Genomic DNA, 18248 nt, shown 5'->3' on the forward strand with positions numbered 1-18248 from the left:
TCAACTATTTTTAGTTGCAATTTTAAATTGTACAAGTCGTATTTATGTGCTGCATGTTCGGTTCAGTGCTTTGTGTGAATCTATTAGAAGGCAACATGACAACGAAAACATGCAGCAATTTTGTGCTGGAACGCGTGGCAGAGTATGGAATAATTTATTATCGTGTACCGTTAGTTAAGCTAAATAGATCCAGTGGAGGGCAAAAGATGTCATTCGGATCCAGTTGTTGTTAGCATTACTTCATCGTGCATATCGGGTTTTGCGGAAAGCAGAAATCTTCTCTTAGAGAGAGCGTAACACACAAGCGCGTGTTTAGCAGCATTATTCGTTGGCCACCGAAACTAAATTGGCTCCACGTGAGTCGGTACACAATCAATAGCGATGTAAGTGTTGGAGGAAGGGTTGAAAACTAAAACGAAACAAACCGTGATTTGGTAGGAAGGACACTGGGCTGGGCACCTACATATGGGCCAAGGGACGAGACGTGTACGTGTCCCACACGGAGCCGGTTTGTCTTCTCATTTTGTTTGTTGAGTAGATTTAGAGGCGAAAAGAAATAAAAAACTCACATTTTAATGGAATTGATAGAATAGTAGGGAAATGAAGAAAAGGCAGAAAAACATTCGCTCAATACCGGAGAGGATGTTATACGACGATGCGCCGTGGAGTCGAATAAAATAGAATAAAAAGAAGCTTATTGTTCGTTTTTGCCTTAGATTTCCGTTTATTTTACAGAAAAACGTAAACGCTAAAGTGCACCGGAGGGGGTCACAGAACGTGGCGTCTTATTTCCTTGGTTTTCTACCCTTCCCCTTTCCTTTTCCTTGGCCTGGTTTTAGCCGCTTGCGAACTCCATTGAACTGCTCCGTATCGTCATCGTCCGAGTCGCCGCCACGCTTTTTGCCCTTCGGCCCCTTGCTTGCTTTTCGCTCCTCGATATCGCGCTGTTCCATTCGGCCCGTCCGCTGGGCTTCGGCAACGCGCTCCTGCAGTGCCATCACCTCGTCCTCTTCGCACTTGAACAGGGGCAACTTTTTGCCGAGCAGATGTTCGATGCGCTGGTACAGCTCCACGTCGTACTGTGTGACAAAGGTGATCGCCTGACCAGCACGACCCGCACGTGCGGTACGACCGACCCGATGGATGTAGTCCTTGCTGTGCATCGGAATGTCCAGATTGAGCACGACGTCTACGTGCGGGATGTCGAGACCACGCGAAGCCACATCGGTCGAGATGAGAATCTGGCGCGATTGCGACTTGAACTTGTTCAGTGCGGCCAACCGTTTGTTCTGCGACATCTGACCGTGCAGTGGGACGGCGGCAAGCCCGAGCGCTCGAAGCACCAGCGCCGTCCGGACGGTGTTGCTGCAGGTGCTGCAGAAGATCATGAAACTGTTGCCAGCGAGCTCGTTCAGGATATGCACCAGATAGACATCTTTGTACTTGGCTGGGATGAAAATGTAGTACTGCAGAAGCTTTTCCACCGTCTGGTACTTGCTCGATACTTCCACCTTGGCCGGATCGCGCAGACAAGCTCGCTCGAGCTTCTTCACCTTCTTCGTCATCGTGGCACTGAACAAAAACGTGCGCCTTTCCCGTGGGATCACTTTGAGGATTTTGTTCACTTCCACCTCAAAGTCCATGTTGAGGATTCGGTCCGCTTCGTCCATCACCAGGTACCTGATCGCCTTCAGGTTGAAACCCTTAGTGTTTTCCAGATGGTCAACCAACCGACCGGGCGTTGCAATGATAATGTGCGGTTTGCGTGCCAACTGTATCGCTTGTGTCACCAGATCCATCCCACCGACGACCACGCAACATTTGATCCCGATGGTGGCACCGAGGGCCTCGAACTGTTCCGAAATTTGGAACGCCAGCTCACGGGTCGGCGTGAGCACGATCGCAAAGTAACGCTGCGGATTGTCCAGTAGCGCTTGCAGGATGGGTATCGCAAAGGCACCCGTTTTTCCCGATCCAGTCTCGGCCAGCCCGATAATGTCCTTACCCTCCAGCGCGAGTGGGATGGCTTCACGCTGAATTTTCGACGGAGCCTTCCATTTTAAAGCTCGACACGCTTGGCAGATTGTGTCGATTAGTCCCTGCGAGAGAATAGGATACAAATAAGTATTCCAATTGTTTTCAATGAAAAATTCTCCTCACTTACCAAGTCTTCCCAGCTGGTCGTCTCGTCGGTACCATTAGCCTCCTCTGGGTTTTCGTTGTCGCTCCCGGTACCATTTCCCTCCGCACTGGAACCGTCGCCGTTGGCCGCGGCTTTGGCCAGTTTCTCTCGCTCCACATCGGAAAAATCGTCCACATCACTTTCTGAGCTGGACATTCTTCACAAAAATCAACTAGACACGATAAAACAAATCGAATCGCTCTGGCGCCGGACGAAACTCCGCGGCAACGTGTTTTAACTGGTTTGATGGTAAACAACGAACATAAGAGAAACGTCAAAATATTCATCGAGCAATGACAGCAATACCAAAGGGCAAGGAAAAGCCGCGTGGATGACCAATAATTTCCTGGTGAATTGAAAATATGTAATGTGGTATTAAAATATAAATAGAAAATGCAATTGGTATAAATTGATCCTGTAATCCTAAATTAACCTGTTATTGATATAAATTTTAATAATTCTTCGCCGTCGGGTCAATCCGAAACGTCACCGAGTGCTGACAGGTCAACAGTGCTCCTTTCATCGCAAGCTGCGCGCTTGACGGCGGAATTTTTCGTAGCACTTTGGCGGGTCAAAAACACAGTGTGACAGTGTGTACCGTTGTTCATCATTTATTCGTCCAAAAATATATGTTTCTGCTCCAAAGGGGGTCTCATTTCCGGCCAGTTCCGGTGGTACAGCTGTTTGGTGAACACTTGCTGGTAAATTGTTCGCCTCATAGTTTGCAATTGTTGTGTAGCCACCGAACTGCAGCCGAGCTGCAGCATCCATTGCATTATTCGAGCGCTGCACTTCCGTGCGATTTGCTTTCCCGCGGCGCCAGCGATGTTCGATGATCTTTTATCGGAGAGAAAGAAGGCTCGCAGATTGCTGGTGTAATCGGTATTCGGATTCTGGAAACCCGCCTGAACACTGAAAGAAACAATTAAGATTATGGACACTGGCCGATTATGTCGGTGAGCCACGCAGTGGAAGAAAAAAAAACAACAAACGTGCATGAATGAAAATCTTTCGACGGTAGTTTACCCTGAACCTAAAATAAGTGTGTGTGGCCGTGCATTTGAATCACAAAGAATGGGAAAAACTGCAGACGGTTGCCGGAAAACTGCTCCGAAAAATGGATTTCAAACGTTTCACGCTGCCTTCGCGAAGTTTGAAGGACCCAGCGCGGGTAAGCGCCGGGTCGACAAATCGCTCACCATGCTGACGAACTGTATTGTGAAAATGCTCCGCAGTGCTCCAGATGGGTTGCTGTATCTTGGTGATGTATGATTAATCTGTGTTATCGAATATTTGGCAATATCGTAAGCAACTTTTTTTAATACATCCATTGTATTTCCCCCCCTTGACTTGCAGCTATCCAAAACCGTGTCTGCTCGACAAAAGCGTCGAATCTACGATGTAACGAACGTCCTGGAAGGCATCGGGCTGGTCGTGAAGCAAGGCAAAAATCACATCAAATGGATGTAAGTTTTACGGTAGCGCCACGGATTGTTTTTGTTATGTTTTAGCTAGGCCTACTGTCAGAGAATTTATTGCCTGCTGTCAAACGGGGCAACCCGCCAATTGTGAACGCGCGCACGAATGCACCATGTGTGTGGCCGTTGTGAAGCAGTCCAGACTTATTTTATTCTAATATTGTACTATCTTGCAGAGGTTCAGAGCAGACGTCGGAATCGTGCCGCGACACTGCCAAAGTGATAGGGATTCAGTACAAGGAGCGCCGCAATCTGGAGCTGCGTGACACTTGGTTGGACGCGAAAATTAAGTGCATGCAGAAAAGCATCAAGATCATGCTAAACGACGAAGCAAGCCGTTCATACCTGTACGTGACCAGCGACGATCTCTCGACGACGATGGACTGCAACCGAAGGCTTTTGGTGCTCTGCGAGTCACCCGATGCCGACCCATGCACCCAACGTTCCGTACCGACCGACGATCACTGGGACGCCGCCCGGCGGTTAAAGTACACGATGGAACCGATTTCGTACGCACGCATGAACCGTCGGCTGGAGGTACGTGCGAACCGTGGTGGACCACCGATCGATCTGATGGTGCTGAAGAATCCGGCCGGCGCTTGCTTCACCCGGCCGAGCCGTCGGCCCGCGGTATTGGGCAGGTCGCCTAACACGTACACAAAGCTACCGGAGCAAACCATTGACTGTGGGAAATGTGCAATAGAGGGAAAGGGGCAACCGTCGCTCGATCCTTCCAATGTAGGGGAATCAGGAAATAGCAATACCGCAGCAGACTCGAAAGCGAACGACTCTACGAACAGTGATAAAGCTGTGGATAATGACGATATTGATGATGGAGGAGTGCGTAAGAATCGTGATCAGCTTGCTAGGATTCTGCTCGATGATGGAGACGACAACGACCACAACCACCATCGGTACAGCCTCTATCGGCCGAAGGGATGGATCGATAAGAAGAATGAAACGCGCGGTCTGCGGATGCCGTTCCTACTCGTCGAACCCCCGTACTATGGAAGCTATCATTTTACCCTTGGTCCAAACGAAGGCATCTTCGATCTGTTCGATTGTGATGACGTAACCCACGGTGATTGCCACTCGAAGGCCGTGCGGCTCGAAGGCTGCGGCTTACCAAAAATCGTCGACTATTGCGAATAATGGAGACAGTAGACGAATGCTATCGTATCGTATCGGACTGCCAACATTTCAAGGTTTTCATATTAAATTATATTATTCTTTTTTGCGCGTGCTCGACTTCCAACTCGACAACAAAGAGAATAACTCATACTAAACTAAGCTTAAAAGACGAACAAAGAATAGAGCGCAGGGAAAATGATAAACAACAGTAGGCTATTCTAAAAAGAATTTATTTTTACTCACTTCTTTACTTGACCGTCTCGGCCGTCTATCGTATCGGTAATTTAGTTCGTCATTCGGCGTACGTTTTCTGGTACGAGTTTCTTCTCGTTTCTTCATCTATAGATTTTTAAATGAAAATATTTAACAAATTTTTTTAACTATAATCCTTGTTCGAAAAATATAACAATAACGAGTACCAGATCACGCGTCTAGGTTTAAAAAGATCGCTAACGATCAAGCGAGTAATTGAACATAGCCGGAAGGTAGTAATAATTTTTTAGTAAATGAAGATCCTTAACTTAAACGATAGATAGTCACAAAACGGAGCGAGTGAGCGAGATTGTAAGTCAATAAAATCCAATTCTGGCCCTTTGAAGCGCTTCATGTCGATATCGCATGTTCAGCACATGCAAAGTGCTGTTAGTATGAGAAAGAATCACAAAACCTTCCTGTTACGTTTCAGATAAATTTTTAAACGTCAGCCTTATCGCGTTCGCTTGGAAAGTGAAGTGGAAGTTTGAATTAATTAACCATGCGACCATATGGCAAGCGGGTTCTACAGGTTAGGACTCCATTCGCGAATCCATTGCCGTCCGAAATGGGACTGTACCGAGAGCAGCGTGTGCTATTGACGGTTCTGAGGTGGTGCTCCTTCATGGTGACCCCAATCTCTGGGAATGCGCGGCCCAAGCTAGCCTTCCCTCTCTACTGCTTACGAGTGGGTGTGATTCTGTCCGTGCTGCTCACGATACTGTACCTACGGGTTTGGGACATAACGCAAGATTTTAATCTGCCAAGCGTATCGTACATAATGTGGACAATGGCCGTCATAGTGGAGACTATCGTGATCGCTGTAGTGCTGTTGGCGAACGCCTACAACGTGGCCTCTTTTCGAGCCCTTTCCGATCTGTTCGAGCATTTGGAACAGTCCATCGAGGGAAGGAACCCAGCGGGACATGTCTATCCAGCGTACGGCGTGGCAATCAACGCCCTCATCATGCTCTGTATCGTATATCATTCCATCCTTATTTGCTTTAGCTATCGGATGGACATTTCGTTCGTGCTACAGCTACGCTGGGAAGTTGTAATTTCCGATTTCTACTCTATTCATCTGGTGTTCCTTTTGCTAGCCATCGGACGTTCCGCGAGGCAACTGAGACGCATGCTGCAGGAAAGTATCGTGTCCAACCGTGTCGCCGACGTCTGTGCCGTGCTACGTTTGCGGGACGATTTACTGCGATCCGTTGCGCTGGTAAATCGCTGCTACGGAGTGTTCTTTCTAGGGGGCGGTGTAACGTGGGCCGTATACATTACCGGCATACTTTACTTTGATTTCGTGCTCCAAGGTGTGTTCATCCTTGACGCTCGGAGCCTTGGGTTACACACGGTCATGTTTGTGTGGAAAAGTGTAATCATCGGCGGGCTACTAACAGTTGCCGGAACTGTGATGGACAGGGTAAAATCAAAGGAGCACATAATCCATCTTACAGGAATTTACGGTAATAATTCTTCTATTTATCTTCCCCGGGCTTCCCTTCCACCAGGTGAATGAAATCATGCAGGCAACCTATTGTTGTGAGACACACCCATCAATGAATCGCGGCCTGACAAAGATGCTCGATAAGGCGCTACTGAAGTGTCAGTTCCAGGACATTCGCTTTACGGTTTACGGACTGCTCACCATCGATAACAGCTTGAGCTATGCGGTAAACGGGCCAATTTACCATTCACATGAACAATCACTTTATTCCTAAAGACCTCCCCATTGCCTTGCAGGTGACATGCTCGATCGTGACCTACCTAGTGATTCTGGTGCAATTTCGGCAAATGGAGGAGCAAAGTGAAAACAACGAGAATTAACACAATCGATACGAAACGGCCAGTTGGGTGCAAGATAAGATAACCTTAATCATCAGCGTCGGATTATGAGCGTGGCATATGAAAGGCATCCCGGAGCCGATTTATGTTATTTAATTTAATATTACCAAATAATTTTCATGATTGACCTGACCGTCCACTTTAAATAGGTTCGTCGTCGACTGATTAGATCATGTATGTCTAAATGAATAGATCATGTATGCTTCATTTCGTGATGAGGTTGAGTTCTACAATAATTGTTTCGGATTGTAATTAATTTACTACCTATTTGTGCGTTGTAAGCCCAAACACGGGGGCTCTCTTTTCTCTTCTATTCGGTATCATTTTTTCTCCACCAGCGTTCTAAGTCATATCGATTTTACCCAAAAAATAAACTCGCCCTGCTTTCATCACAATGCCTCTCCACTCTCCATAAGCAGGGCTTTAGAATGCGCGCGCCTTACTAAGCCGTGCTGATGCGTATCCCGTGCCCTCCGGTGGTTGGCTAGACTAAACCCCTTCTCCTACCATAAACGGTTGTACTTCAACTATACCACGCCTTTTCATACTCCATTCGCGCCTGCCTTTGGCGGTTTTCTCTTCCGGCGTGGCAGGCAGACATCCGCTGTATGCCCAACAACACATGTTTCATCAGTTTTTTTTTTATGTTTAAAAGTAGTTACAAAAATATTAACATTATCATAGTTTAACATGATGCTTCGTGGAGGTTTGTCCCTTCCTGAACTAGTTACGTAGTGTTCGTTAGAGGATGTAAACGTTACGAGGCCGTAACAACAGCATAGGAAGGAACTGCACTCAAACAAACAAACCAAAAAATCTACCATACCTAGTAACGAAATAACGACATGATAGCTTAAAACGTAAACTTGATGATGCTGATATATCCGAAATGGAAAAGGGAAATATGGTAGGCCCAAATGGGCGATCCTGGCTTGTTGTTTGAATGATAAATGTACACTATCCTAGTACAAGTACAGAGTAACGATTTGCGATTAACGAATAGTACAATTAGACTTCTCGCCCTGTTACACCGTAATGCGTCTATCCTCTACTCTCTTAAGGCTGGCGATCAGCTACGGGACGAGCGGCAAGCAACAAGCAGCAGCCCATCCAATAGGATAAGGCTCTATTATTCAACCTATTCACCCTCGGGTTTTTTTGTTCATTTTCGTTTGACGATGCACGAGATCCAAGCAATCTCTGAGATTATGGTAACGTCATTTTATTGTGCATTTTTTCCGTTTTGCATTGTTCCTCCACCTTACCTCCGATAGTTTGTTACCCTTCACTCTAACAGGCTTCCGGGGAACGGCATTTCGCGCTGAAGGCACTTCGTTTACGGTTACGTTGTGTTGAATCATTACATTTGAGCATATCAACATTCGTTTGTTTTTTTTCCATATGGAGACTTACGTAGGACTTACGATTTTAAGAAATGACCTGCTCGGCCCGAACTGAGTGACCAGAGTTGCCATGAAAACGGTCAACGGATGAATTAAAAGCAGAAAACACAAAAAAGTACATACATTGTATAAAGATTACGGAAAAAAGCTTATGGTAATTCTACCATCGTATCGTTCGGTAGATAAAAAAAGAAAATGAAGAAACATAGTGCACAATATAAAAATAAACGGTACAGCGTCTGGCGGCACCTAGTGGCGTTACGAGCGATGGGGGCTGGTTTCAGCGCTACTGCCACGGCTACCACTCTTGCTGCTGCCAGCCCTCGGCACCAGGCAGTTGCTGTTTGTGGATATCGCTTTAAGTACCTCTTCCTGCAGTGAGCTGGGCGGATCCGACAGCACATCGGTAGTCGTCGACAGTTGGCGCAACTGGTTGGAGACGGCTGGTAATATTTGGAAAAGGAAAGGTATGAACAATTTTATTGAGCTAACATCAACGTCTACTCTGATTGGATCCCTACTACGTTTAGTTACAACTTCGTTGTTGCGGTGCAATCTCCAACACACAGTCTTTGACTTACCTGGCCTTAACTCTACCAGCGAGCAGTGCTGATCAACCCACAGCTGACTAGTGCGGTACATCTCGTCCATGCTGGCGACGGAAACCGTTTGATTGTAAGACGTCATCAGCGGTTCGAAGATGAGCCCGAACTGTGGGTAAGGAGGATACAATGTCGTTCGTTAATGTGCCGTTGTTGTTGGGCTTGAGATAGGTTAAGTGAATGAGACCCGCGACTTACAATCCAAAACTTCCAGTTGTCCATCGTCCGCTGGCGCACGTACTGGTGGTAGAGTTCCTTTACGCGACCGGTTCGTTGGCGGGAAACGGGAGCACCACTGGCCGGCAGAGCGGTGTGGAGATTGCTGTGAGGACAGAAGATAACGTAGTTTCGTAACAAATTTTAAGTTTCAATTAAGGCTGTTTCGAAATATTGAACCGACCGCATACGGTTCGCATTGTAGTTGAAATACTTACTTCAACGAATTATTCAGTTGATCAATTTCCCGACGCAGCGAATCCATCTGATCGTTTGCGGACGTTCGCTCCGAGCGCAGCTGCTTAATGTAGTCCGCGCCCTTCTGAAGCATGGCCGCCTTGCTCAGCTGAGGTGGAAAAAAATGCGAAAAAGGATGTTAGCTTTGAATACCGCTTTCCACAACGTCGTGTTCCAGCCACTTACCTTCGCATTCGGATTCTGCTGCAGCTGCGGTATCAACGAGTGAAGCGTGTCGAACCCATTCTTAATGTTGTACCGACGCTTCTGTTCGGCGTGTATGTGCCCCGATCGACGCTGGCTGTCGCTGCGGGGAAATTTGCTACCAGCGCCCCCGCCGGAACTACTTCCACCGCCACCACCACCACCACTACCTACGCCTATCGGAGACATGGGACCATCGGTATCATGAGCCGATTCGGGCGAAAGGCTTTGCTGTGACAGCGACATCCCGGTGGAGGATGCGAAACTGAGTACCGAGCTGGGGCTGGGCTGAGTTCGCATCGTACCGGATGAGGACGCAGCAGTCGAGGACGTTGGCATCTGGTGAAGATTATGTTGCTGTTGTTGCTGTTGTTGCTGCTGCTGTTGCTGCTGTTGCTGCTGTTGATGAAGTTGCTGAAGGTGCAACTGCGAAGACGATGGGGATAATGTGTTGCCTCCCATCGGTCTCATTGCGTACCGATTTACCTGCTGCTGCTGTTGTTGTTGCTGCTGTTGCTGTTGCTGTTGTTGCTGCTGTTGTTGCTGGTGTTGTTGCTGCTGCTGCTGATGCTGAGACTGCGTTAAGGTACTTATGGCACTTGATGATGTACTGTGTGACTGTTTACTCAGTAAGGTACTTGCGTCTGTAAATAATTGGTAAGAAAAATGGAAAAGTGATAGCAATCACGGGAAAGTAAAAGAATCCTTTCACTTCCTGCGACACTTACTGTTAGTTGTTAGAAGTTGCGCAAGCAGCGCACTGCTGGTAACGTTGAGCATCGGTTCGCTGGAGCTGGTGTGTAGCGTCGGGGTCATATGCTGTGTACCCGCTCCTCCCATGCTACCGGTAGGGCATCCTCCCCCCATCATTGCATGATTGGTAGCGCTTCCCGCCTGCTGCTTCATGATCATCGAGTTGCTGCGCGTGCGTAGCTTAGCGTTTGCCTTCTGCGACTGATGGTAGCGCGGCATGGCAAAACTTTCGCCCTCCTTCGGTGGTAGCGGGAAGGAAGCATTGATCGGCAGGCTGTTCGAGCGGAACATTTCTTTGGTTGGATGCGGTGGATGTCGTTTCGATTGTCCTTGCTGTTGCTGCTGCAAGTTGGAGGATGAGGAAGCGAGCGATTGTTGCTGCAACTGAAGATCCTGCAGCTGCTGCTGCGATTGTTCCAGTGAGTGCGATATACCACCACCACCACCACCACCGGAAGCAGCCATCCCTCCCATGGTCGATGGTCCCACCGCGACGGAACCAGCAGTCGGTTGCAGAAGCGTACCGTGCGGCGGGGAAGAATGGCGCATCGCCCGTACACCGCTTGCGTACGATCCACCGACGCCGACCGTCTGCGAGGGAATTTTGTACGGTTGCGGTTGGTGTGCGTGGTACGATTTGTAGCTACTGCCGGACTGGGACGCATGAAGGCTACCCGGAGGGGAGTGCTGTGATGCTGCCAGCATCTGGTTGTAGTTCGGTGCCGTCGGCATCGAGGTCGATCTTGGCTGGGGGATCGTTTTCGGTTGCGGCAAGGTAGGCACCGGCAGCGATTGACTGTGCGTGAGCAGCTTCGATGTAAGGCTTTGCATCAGGGGATTGGATGCGGGAAGCTGTTGTCCACCATCACCACTTCTTATGTTGCTGTTTGAGCCACCACCGTTTCCATTGTTCCCAGTGTTGGTGGTGTTTGAAAGATTGACCGGGTTGGTCGATGTTGGAACACCCTGCTGCAGACCGGAATGATTGTAGTGTACTAGCATACCTCCCTGGTTCGATGAGGACTGGACGACACTTGTCACATTGCCCTGCATCTGGAGCATCGCTGCATTGGCAGGAACATTTTGAAAACCACCGGCAATGGTAGCACCGTACGGATGATTACCAGAGGCACTTCCGCCACCGTTGCCACCGATCATGGCATTGCTGGTGCGTGCCGCCGTTTGCCCCATGAGTGGTTGCGAGACCATGTTGTACGCCATCGTTTGATGTGGCGTCGGTGGGTATTTTGGATCGTAGTTGTGCTTTGAGCACTTTCTAAACTTTATACTACGATTTAACTCGTCACTACTTATTCCGGCCGAACCGGACTGCTGCTGCTGCTGCTGCTGTGATTGTACTTGTACAGGCGTAGATTGTATGTTAATGGCCGCCAGAGACGATCCTTGGCTGTTTCCACCACCACCACCACCACCACCGACGAGCTGATCGGTAATGTACGAATCGAACGCGTTGCTTAGTTGCTGTGCGATCGACGATTGGGTTGCCGCTCCGGAGGCACCGGCCGGACCCAGCGTTTGGGTGAAAATTTTGGCCGAGTATTGAATCGCTGGGACCGATGTGCTGCCACTAGCAATTACTTGGTTCGATTGCTGGTTGCCACCGGATGATGTTATTCCTGCTGCCACCTCCTGTATGCTGCTGCCGGTGTTAGCCAGTTGATTGGTAGAACCTTCAATGAAATGTAAGAATAATGTTTTAAACGTATGTTTAAACGTATGTGTTTTAAACAAGTATGTCTTTTTGAATGGCTATGATTCGTACTTACCTAGTGTGTAGTTGTAGTCGATCGCTTTCAGCAGATCGTCCGACGCCTCTTCCGGTACGGGGGCCAGTCGCGGGAAATTGAGAAAGTCCAGATCCAGATCCATTAAATCATCTAGATTAGGCTGGAGGGGGCCCAAGCTGGGCTGGATGAAATCAGCGCGACCGGCGCCACGTGCTACAGGGGGAGAAGAGAGAGAAAGTGTGCGAGAAAGAGAGAGGAAAGAATCAATCAAAGTCAATCAACAGACAGGTCGCAGCATACCATGTAACGAGCCGAAAACCGTGGGAAAATTTTTGACAGTTGGTTAAAATTTTGTTTACTTCTCACGAACAGCGAAGAAAGTGGGGTAAAACTGCAAATTTGGTATGTTTCATCAAAAGAAAAAAGAGTTGAGGCGTTCGAAATATGTTCTGCAGGAAGGCTGCGTATAAGGCAGACCAACACACTTAATTTCGGCAATCACAGCGAGCAAAAGGATCTATATCCCATGATTTCACACAGAAGAGCAGTTTCTATCCGCAAGACCATGGATACTGTGATCTAGAATTAACCAACCACCTATTTCGCGAAGATTTTGGCGGAGATCTCCTACAAGTATGCTGGAAATTTTTGTAAACACTTTTTTAACCAACTGTCACAACAATGGCGGAGCAAAAAACAGCTTTGACCCGACCTGTCTGTTAATTGTCTTTGGAATCAATATATCCTTTCGTTGCTATGGTTTCGAGCAGCATTAATCGATCCGATTAACATTAAATCCGTGTACCTTAGTAACGTGTTTTCGTCGCTATGGTTATGGGATGGAAAACGTGCTGTCATCGATTAATACTGCTCGGGAAGCTTCGGTTTGCGCGGTGGTCTTACCTATCTCTCTGGAATCGGGGAACGGATATTGGGCTAATGTTGAAAATAGCGTATCAGTGGGCATATTATCGGTGATCATAAATATATCATTACTGATCGGGGACCATTCTAAGAAGTCTAATTCGCTATTCTGTAATGAGAGAGCGGAAATATTTGAATTAATTAACTGTGGCAGCAAGTGGTAAGAAATTAATGATTATTAATAATAACCCCATGATGTTTCTTCGGTCGAAAAAATAACGTCCTGGGTAGCAGAATCAATGAGTGTTGAAAATGGGAATCTGAACTAATCCATATCCTTCACCGTCAACATCTGGGCCCATGATTGGAATTGCGATCTCTTGAGATTTGTCGTCGGTTAACCATAAGCCTCTTATAAGTTTGTTTGAATCTCTAAGAAGACCTCCTGAATGAATGCATACCTATTAGCTGCTGATCGTACACAGCTTGAACTGTATCTATGAGCGTTCTTCACGAACGACCTAGATGCATAAGGGCATCCTGAACAACTGGTGATAGTTCTACGATTCCCTACGAATGACTTTCATCGGGAAAGGGAGATACATAATTTATTATCGATAATTAATAATCATCCAACTGCCCACAAATTTGTTGGGTGATGCCAGTGTATGACGTGCACAGTACATTAGCTTGCACCAACCATGAACGTGTTCGATAACGTGCGACCCTTGCTCCGTGCTATTCAGATACTTGGATTACTGTCTATACGAGAACAGTGCCGCCCCAGCGTCCAGGACGAACCGTTTCATATTAGCCACTATTTGGCAGTGATAAAATTCCTCATTTTCGGTGCCACTTTTCCGTTCGTCTGCTATGCGATTGTTTTCGGTTTAATCGATATGAACATAACGGACTCACTAAATGATTCTATGTGGGTTATGGTGAGTTCCGTACACAGCGTCACGTTGTGCTTCGTAATCGGTATGCTATTTTGGCAAACGTTCTGGCAGCGCCATCGATTAGCGAAGCTGATGAACATTGTCCAGCAGAATGAAGTGGCACTGCAGAGAGCGACTCGCGGTGCAAGTGACTACCGGAAGGTTGCCCTGCTAGCAACCGTGATCCTCTGGAGTGGTATTATTTTCCACGCCATTTCCCACGCTTACTACGTCAGTCAGATATACAAGACGAACACGTTCTTCAAGAGATATACCGTCTGCTGTTTGTTTATGTATGAAGATCTGGCGATGGAATGCCTGCTCGGGTTGTGTAGCTGCCTGCTACTGATCGTACAGATCCAGATGGAACGTTTAGTTCGCCTAGCGAAGGAACTCGACGATCTGTACGATCAGTCCGAGCATCTTCTATCGTTCTACGTGTCCATGTACGATCGTATTGTTTCCATGATGGAGCATTACTTTAGTCCCTACTTTGGCCCACTCATCCTTACGTTCTGTCCGTACGTGTGCTTCGAGGGAGCGATGTCTATGCTGCGAGCGTATGGCATCTTTAGCTATCAGGCTCAACCGATGGAAAGCAAAATTATGAACACCTTGTGGCCGTTGGTCGACATCAAAAAGTTGTCTGCAGTGTTTTTACTGAGCACCCGGTTTAACGCAACGGTAAGTTCTCGACGGCTGTCAAAATAAGTATACATATTTTCTTTACCATTTCACTTCAATTGTGTATTTGCACAGATGTTTCAATGCAATTAATGATGCTAATTGCTTTCGTTTTTTTGGGAACCGTTAGAATAGGATGCAGGAGATTCATCAAACATTAATGGTACGTCGTGTGTACCGTGCTGTGCTGAAATCTGCTACCACCGGGTGGCAGTTTAGAACAGTTGCTAGCCACGATGGACGTTTGCGATAACTTGCGATACGTGCTTCGTCCTTTGGAGATATTGGGTGTGCTTCATCTGCAAAAACGTCGTACCCTTGCTGGGGGTATCGCTTTCGAAGCCACTGCCACCTGTTATGTGATCCTCAAATTTACTATCGGCGTCATGTGCACTTTACTTGGAAGTGTTCACATGATCGTGCACTCTTTTCACAGCTACCATGCTACGTTGGCCGCACCGGGTCGAAGTTTGTGGTCGTTGGTGTACATCGTGCAAAGTGTGACATTTTGCATTGTTTGTTGCATCCTACCATGGCAAACGTTCCGCCAGCGTGCTCGACTAGCTACGCTCATGAATATCCTGCAGCGTAACGAGATGGAACTGCAGAGAGTCACTGGCGGGGCAAAGGAAGAGTACCGCACCGTGGCCCTGCTCGCGACGGTGATCCTTTGGAATGGAATTATATTTCACATTATTTTCCACGTTTACTTCATATACATTTACTACGGACAGGATACGTTCCTTCAGTCGTATATCGTAGTTTGTTTATCGCTATATGTTGATCTCACAACGGAGTTCCTCCTGGGGTTGTGCAATTCTCTGCTGCTGATCGCACGGATTCAACTAGCTCGTGTAGTGCGTCTCGCCAAGAAACTGGATAGGTACGAGCACCCGGAACGTCTGATGGAGCTCTACGTTCGCCTGTACCATCGTATCGTTAGTGCATTGGGTGAATATTTGACCCCCTACTTTGGACCAATCATTTTGCCGTACTGTACATACGTATGCTTTGAGTGTGCTGCCACCTTAATGGAAATGACGGAAACTTTAAAGCCAATGTCAGCAGTTTTGGTAACAGCATGTTGGGTCTTGTGGTCCCTGAATGACATAAAAAAGTTGGGAGCAGTGCTGTTGCTTAGTGACTGCTTGAACGCTGCGGTGAGTAATAATATTAATTCGTATTATACTTTATCTTTCTCAACATACTATCTTGTTCAAAAACATACTATGCGCACAAGTCAAAGTGGTGATGGAAACATGTATCCCTTTCACAGCGATAGAATCAACAAGAAATCAACGGAAGTTCTGAAGTTCAATGTTTTAATATCTTGCAGCTATATAGCTTAGTTAATGCGTAGCTGCGATCCTACGGGACTGCTAACCGAGAACATGGATGGTACAAATTATGGTGTACAGTTTACGTTGGCGTGTCTATCGGTATCCATTCTGTAGCATCGATAAGAGTTGACACCGTAAACGGTTACTATTTCATGTGGTGCCAAAGAACCTGCCAGACTGTCAGACATTAATGCTGTTTTGAGTCGTGTATTGGAAACGTTTCAAAATAGATAGTGCATTTTAAATCGATGGCACAACCGATTAATCCACTTTAGCAAATGAAACCGTAATTTACAAACTGGATGACTTTACATCATTTGCGGTGCCATTTATTTTTTTAATTGAAGCACTTCGTTCGGGTGGTGTATTTTCCTTAAATTATTAATGAACCTTTCCAGCAGGGAGGAAAAAACCAGCAGGGAGGAAAAAAAACCAGCAGGGAGGAAATATTTTAGTACAGATAAAAACGGTAACGTCGAAAGGACAGTGTTCTTCATTTGGTAGACATTTGAACAGAGAAATAGAATCACAAGTGAACCACTTTCCCCTCCCCGTGTCAATGAAGTTCCTTCAAAAACAACTTAAATATATGTCCACCCTTGGGATGGTCTTGATAAAGTACGATGCTCGAACTGGATCGTTTGAAAGTGTTCCTTTGGCATGGTTGAAGTTTCTAGTGTACTTTACTGGTACGCTTCTCGCGATTACTTATTCAATTCTCCAAAGCCCCGATGATCGCGCATTATACGACGTTGAGCTTGGTCCGGTCGATGTGGGCCTGTTCATCCTCATACAGGGGAGTTGCTTCGTAATTTGGATGGTTATTGCTTGTCTGATCTTCTTTCGCCGTGCCCAGCTGGCCATGGCACTTAACGAGCTCCGAAACAACGAAGTCGTTCTAAGGCTCACGAATGTTTCCTACAGCCAAGCGACGATCTTCACAACGATCTTTCGCTGGGAAGGTATTGCACGGTTTTTACTTATGAACCTAGGCTATTTCATGTCGTCATGGTGTAGTCAGAGACCGTTTCATATACATTTCACATTGTGCATCTACTTGTACTACGACTTGTGCCTCGATTGGATACTAGAATTTTGTGGCTCGGTCATGCTTGTCGCTGTGGCCCAGCTGTCCGTTGTCCAGGAGACGCTGACATGGGCAAAGAACTCTCGGGGCGAGCTGCTGCAACAACGGCTGCGCAAGTGCTGCGTGGTTTTCGATCGCATCATCAACAACGTGCAACCATCCTTGAGTGCTTACTGTGGCCCACTGTTGGTGGTGCTTTGTCCTTTGGTGGTGTGCGGTTTTTCAATAAAAATGCTCGACTTTTGGGTTGGCATGAAAGATCTGAAGAACTTTAACGAATTGTTTTACGCTGTCGAATGGATGTGGTCGCTTTTCGATCTGAAGAAATTGTTAGTGCTTGTGGTCATTAGCGTCAAATTCAACAGAAAGGTAAGACATTCTCAACAAACGAATAAATAAACAAAGCCATATGTTGCCGATAGAGTGGATCTCCCTTCTCAGGACGAAGACTAATGGTTCAATTATCCTAAGTGGCTGATGAATAAGTTCAATATTTGTGTTCACCATTTGTTTCATAACTATGACTGATTGTTAATGAAGGAAACCACAATTAGCATAATTGGGTTTCGTTGCGGAAATATTGATCCCTTGTGGATCTTCCCTTACCCTCAGTTATTGGGATGTCATCCATGGGAAAGCATTACCGGGTACTGTTCCTCATAGCTGCTGTATGGCACTTAATACCATGTAGTTACAATCACGCTACAGGAACCTTTTTGCGCTGTCGTTGGAACATGTTTGCGTGCGCGCAAACATTCCTAATATTTGGTTTATGCGTGTGGTTTGATGTATACGCCATCGGCACAATGGTTGGCAATCTTTCGCCAGTATTGCTGGGAATCGTGTCCATCGCCTGCTCAGCCTACTCACTGCTTATGCTGTGTTTGGGAACGAATAGTCTTTACCATCGAAAACGGTTTATGAACCTGCTGAACACACTGTTTTCACCCGACGAATTGATCCTCGAGTGCCTCACGGTGGCCCGAGGAAATACCAACGCGCTGAACGCGACACATAACGGAAATCTGTGGTTTCTCACAGTGCTAGTGATATCGTACTGTTTCTACGATTTAGTGTTTGTCACCAAAACGGAAGTGCTACTGCTGGACCTCCTTATTCTGGTCCGGTTTGTCGGTATATTCATCACGATAGAGCTGTTCCTGGCTTGCGTACAAACGATAAATGTACGCATGAAACAACTACCATTGCTACTTTTACCTGCCGGAGAAGGTTCAAACGATCATCCAACCGATCGGGGAGTAGAGATATTTTTGGAAAAGT

The 18248-nt window shown here is 46.9% G+C and overlaps 4 protein-coding genes across 5 annotated transcripts in view; 2 read left to right on the forward strand and 2 right to left on the reverse strand.

Annotated features, from left to right (window-relative positions):
* Nucleotides 1–703: 703 nt before the first annotated feature.
* On the reverse strand, nt 704–2424 carry LOC131267763 (ATP-dependent RNA helicase DDX47). Its single transcript, XM_058270718.1, has 2 exons — nt 2165–2424; nt 704–2099 (listed from the first exon to the last, which is right to left on the reverse strand). The coding sequence occupies exons 1-2, from the start codon at nt 2336–2338 to the stop codon at nt 786–788; spliced, it is 1488 nt and encodes a 495-aa protein (XP_058126701.1). The 5' UTR covers nt 2339–2424; the 3' UTR covers nt 704–785.
* Nucleotides 2425–2756: 332 nt separating this feature from the next.
* LOC131266211 (transcription factor E2F5) lies at nt 2757–5381 on the forward strand. 2 transcript variants are annotated; one of them, XM_058268615.1, is made up of 4 exons: nt 2757–2883; nt 3204–3448; nt 3539–3648; nt 3837–5381. In XM_058268615.1, exons 2-4 carry the CDS (start codon nt 3257–3259, stop codon nt 4810–4812), a joined length of 1278 nt encoding a protein of 425 aa, XP_058124598.1. In that variant the 5' UTR covers nt 2757–2883; nt 3204–3256; the 3' UTR covers nt 4813–5381. The 2 variants fall into 2 exon arrangements, with proteins under 2 accessions (XP_058124598.1, XP_058124597.1); XM_058268614.1 differs by having other exon boundaries at nt 2777–2883; nt 3041–3448.
* Nucleotides 5382–5833: 452 nt separating this feature from the next.
* On the forward strand, nt 5834–6873 carry LOC131264162 (gustatory and pheromone receptor 39a-like). The gene is made up of 3 exons (XM_058266451.1): nt 5834–6469; nt 6558–6719; nt 6790–6873. The coding sequence occupies exons 1-3, from the start codon at nt 5834–5836 to the stop codon at nt 6871–6873; spliced, it is 882 nt and encodes a 293-aa protein (XP_058122434.1).
* Nucleotides 6874–7164: 291 nt separating this feature from the next.
* The window catches only part of LOC131266213 (uncharacterized), a 37936-nt gene continuing 26852 nt past the window's right edge, over nt 7165–18248 (reverse strand). Inside the window, exons 5-12 of the mRNA XM_058268617.1 lie at nt 12958–13087; nt 12094–12267; nt 10282–11997; nt 9536–10197; nt 9331–9458; nt 9095–9218; nt 8876–9005; nt 7165–8737 (exon numbers count right to left, since the gene is read on the reverse strand). Coding sequence (XP_058124600.1) covers nt 8553–8737; nt 8876–9005; nt 9095–9218; nt 9331–9458; nt 9536–10197; nt 10282–11997; nt 12094–12267; nt 12958–13087 — 3249 coding nt within the window. The 3' untranslated portion in view covers nt 7165–8552. The remainder of the gene's footprint in view (nt 8738–8875; nt 9006–9094; nt 9219–9330; nt 9459–9535; nt 10198–10281; nt 11998–12093; nt 12268–12957; nt 13088–18248) is intronic.

Source organism: Anopheles coustani, chromosome 2, assembly GCF_943734705.1.
Source record: "Anopheles coustani chromosome 2, idAnoCousDA_361_x.2, whole genome shotgun sequence".
Taxonomy (NCBI): Eukaryota; Metazoa; Arthropoda; class Insecta; order Diptera; family Culicidae; genus Anopheles; species Anopheles coustani.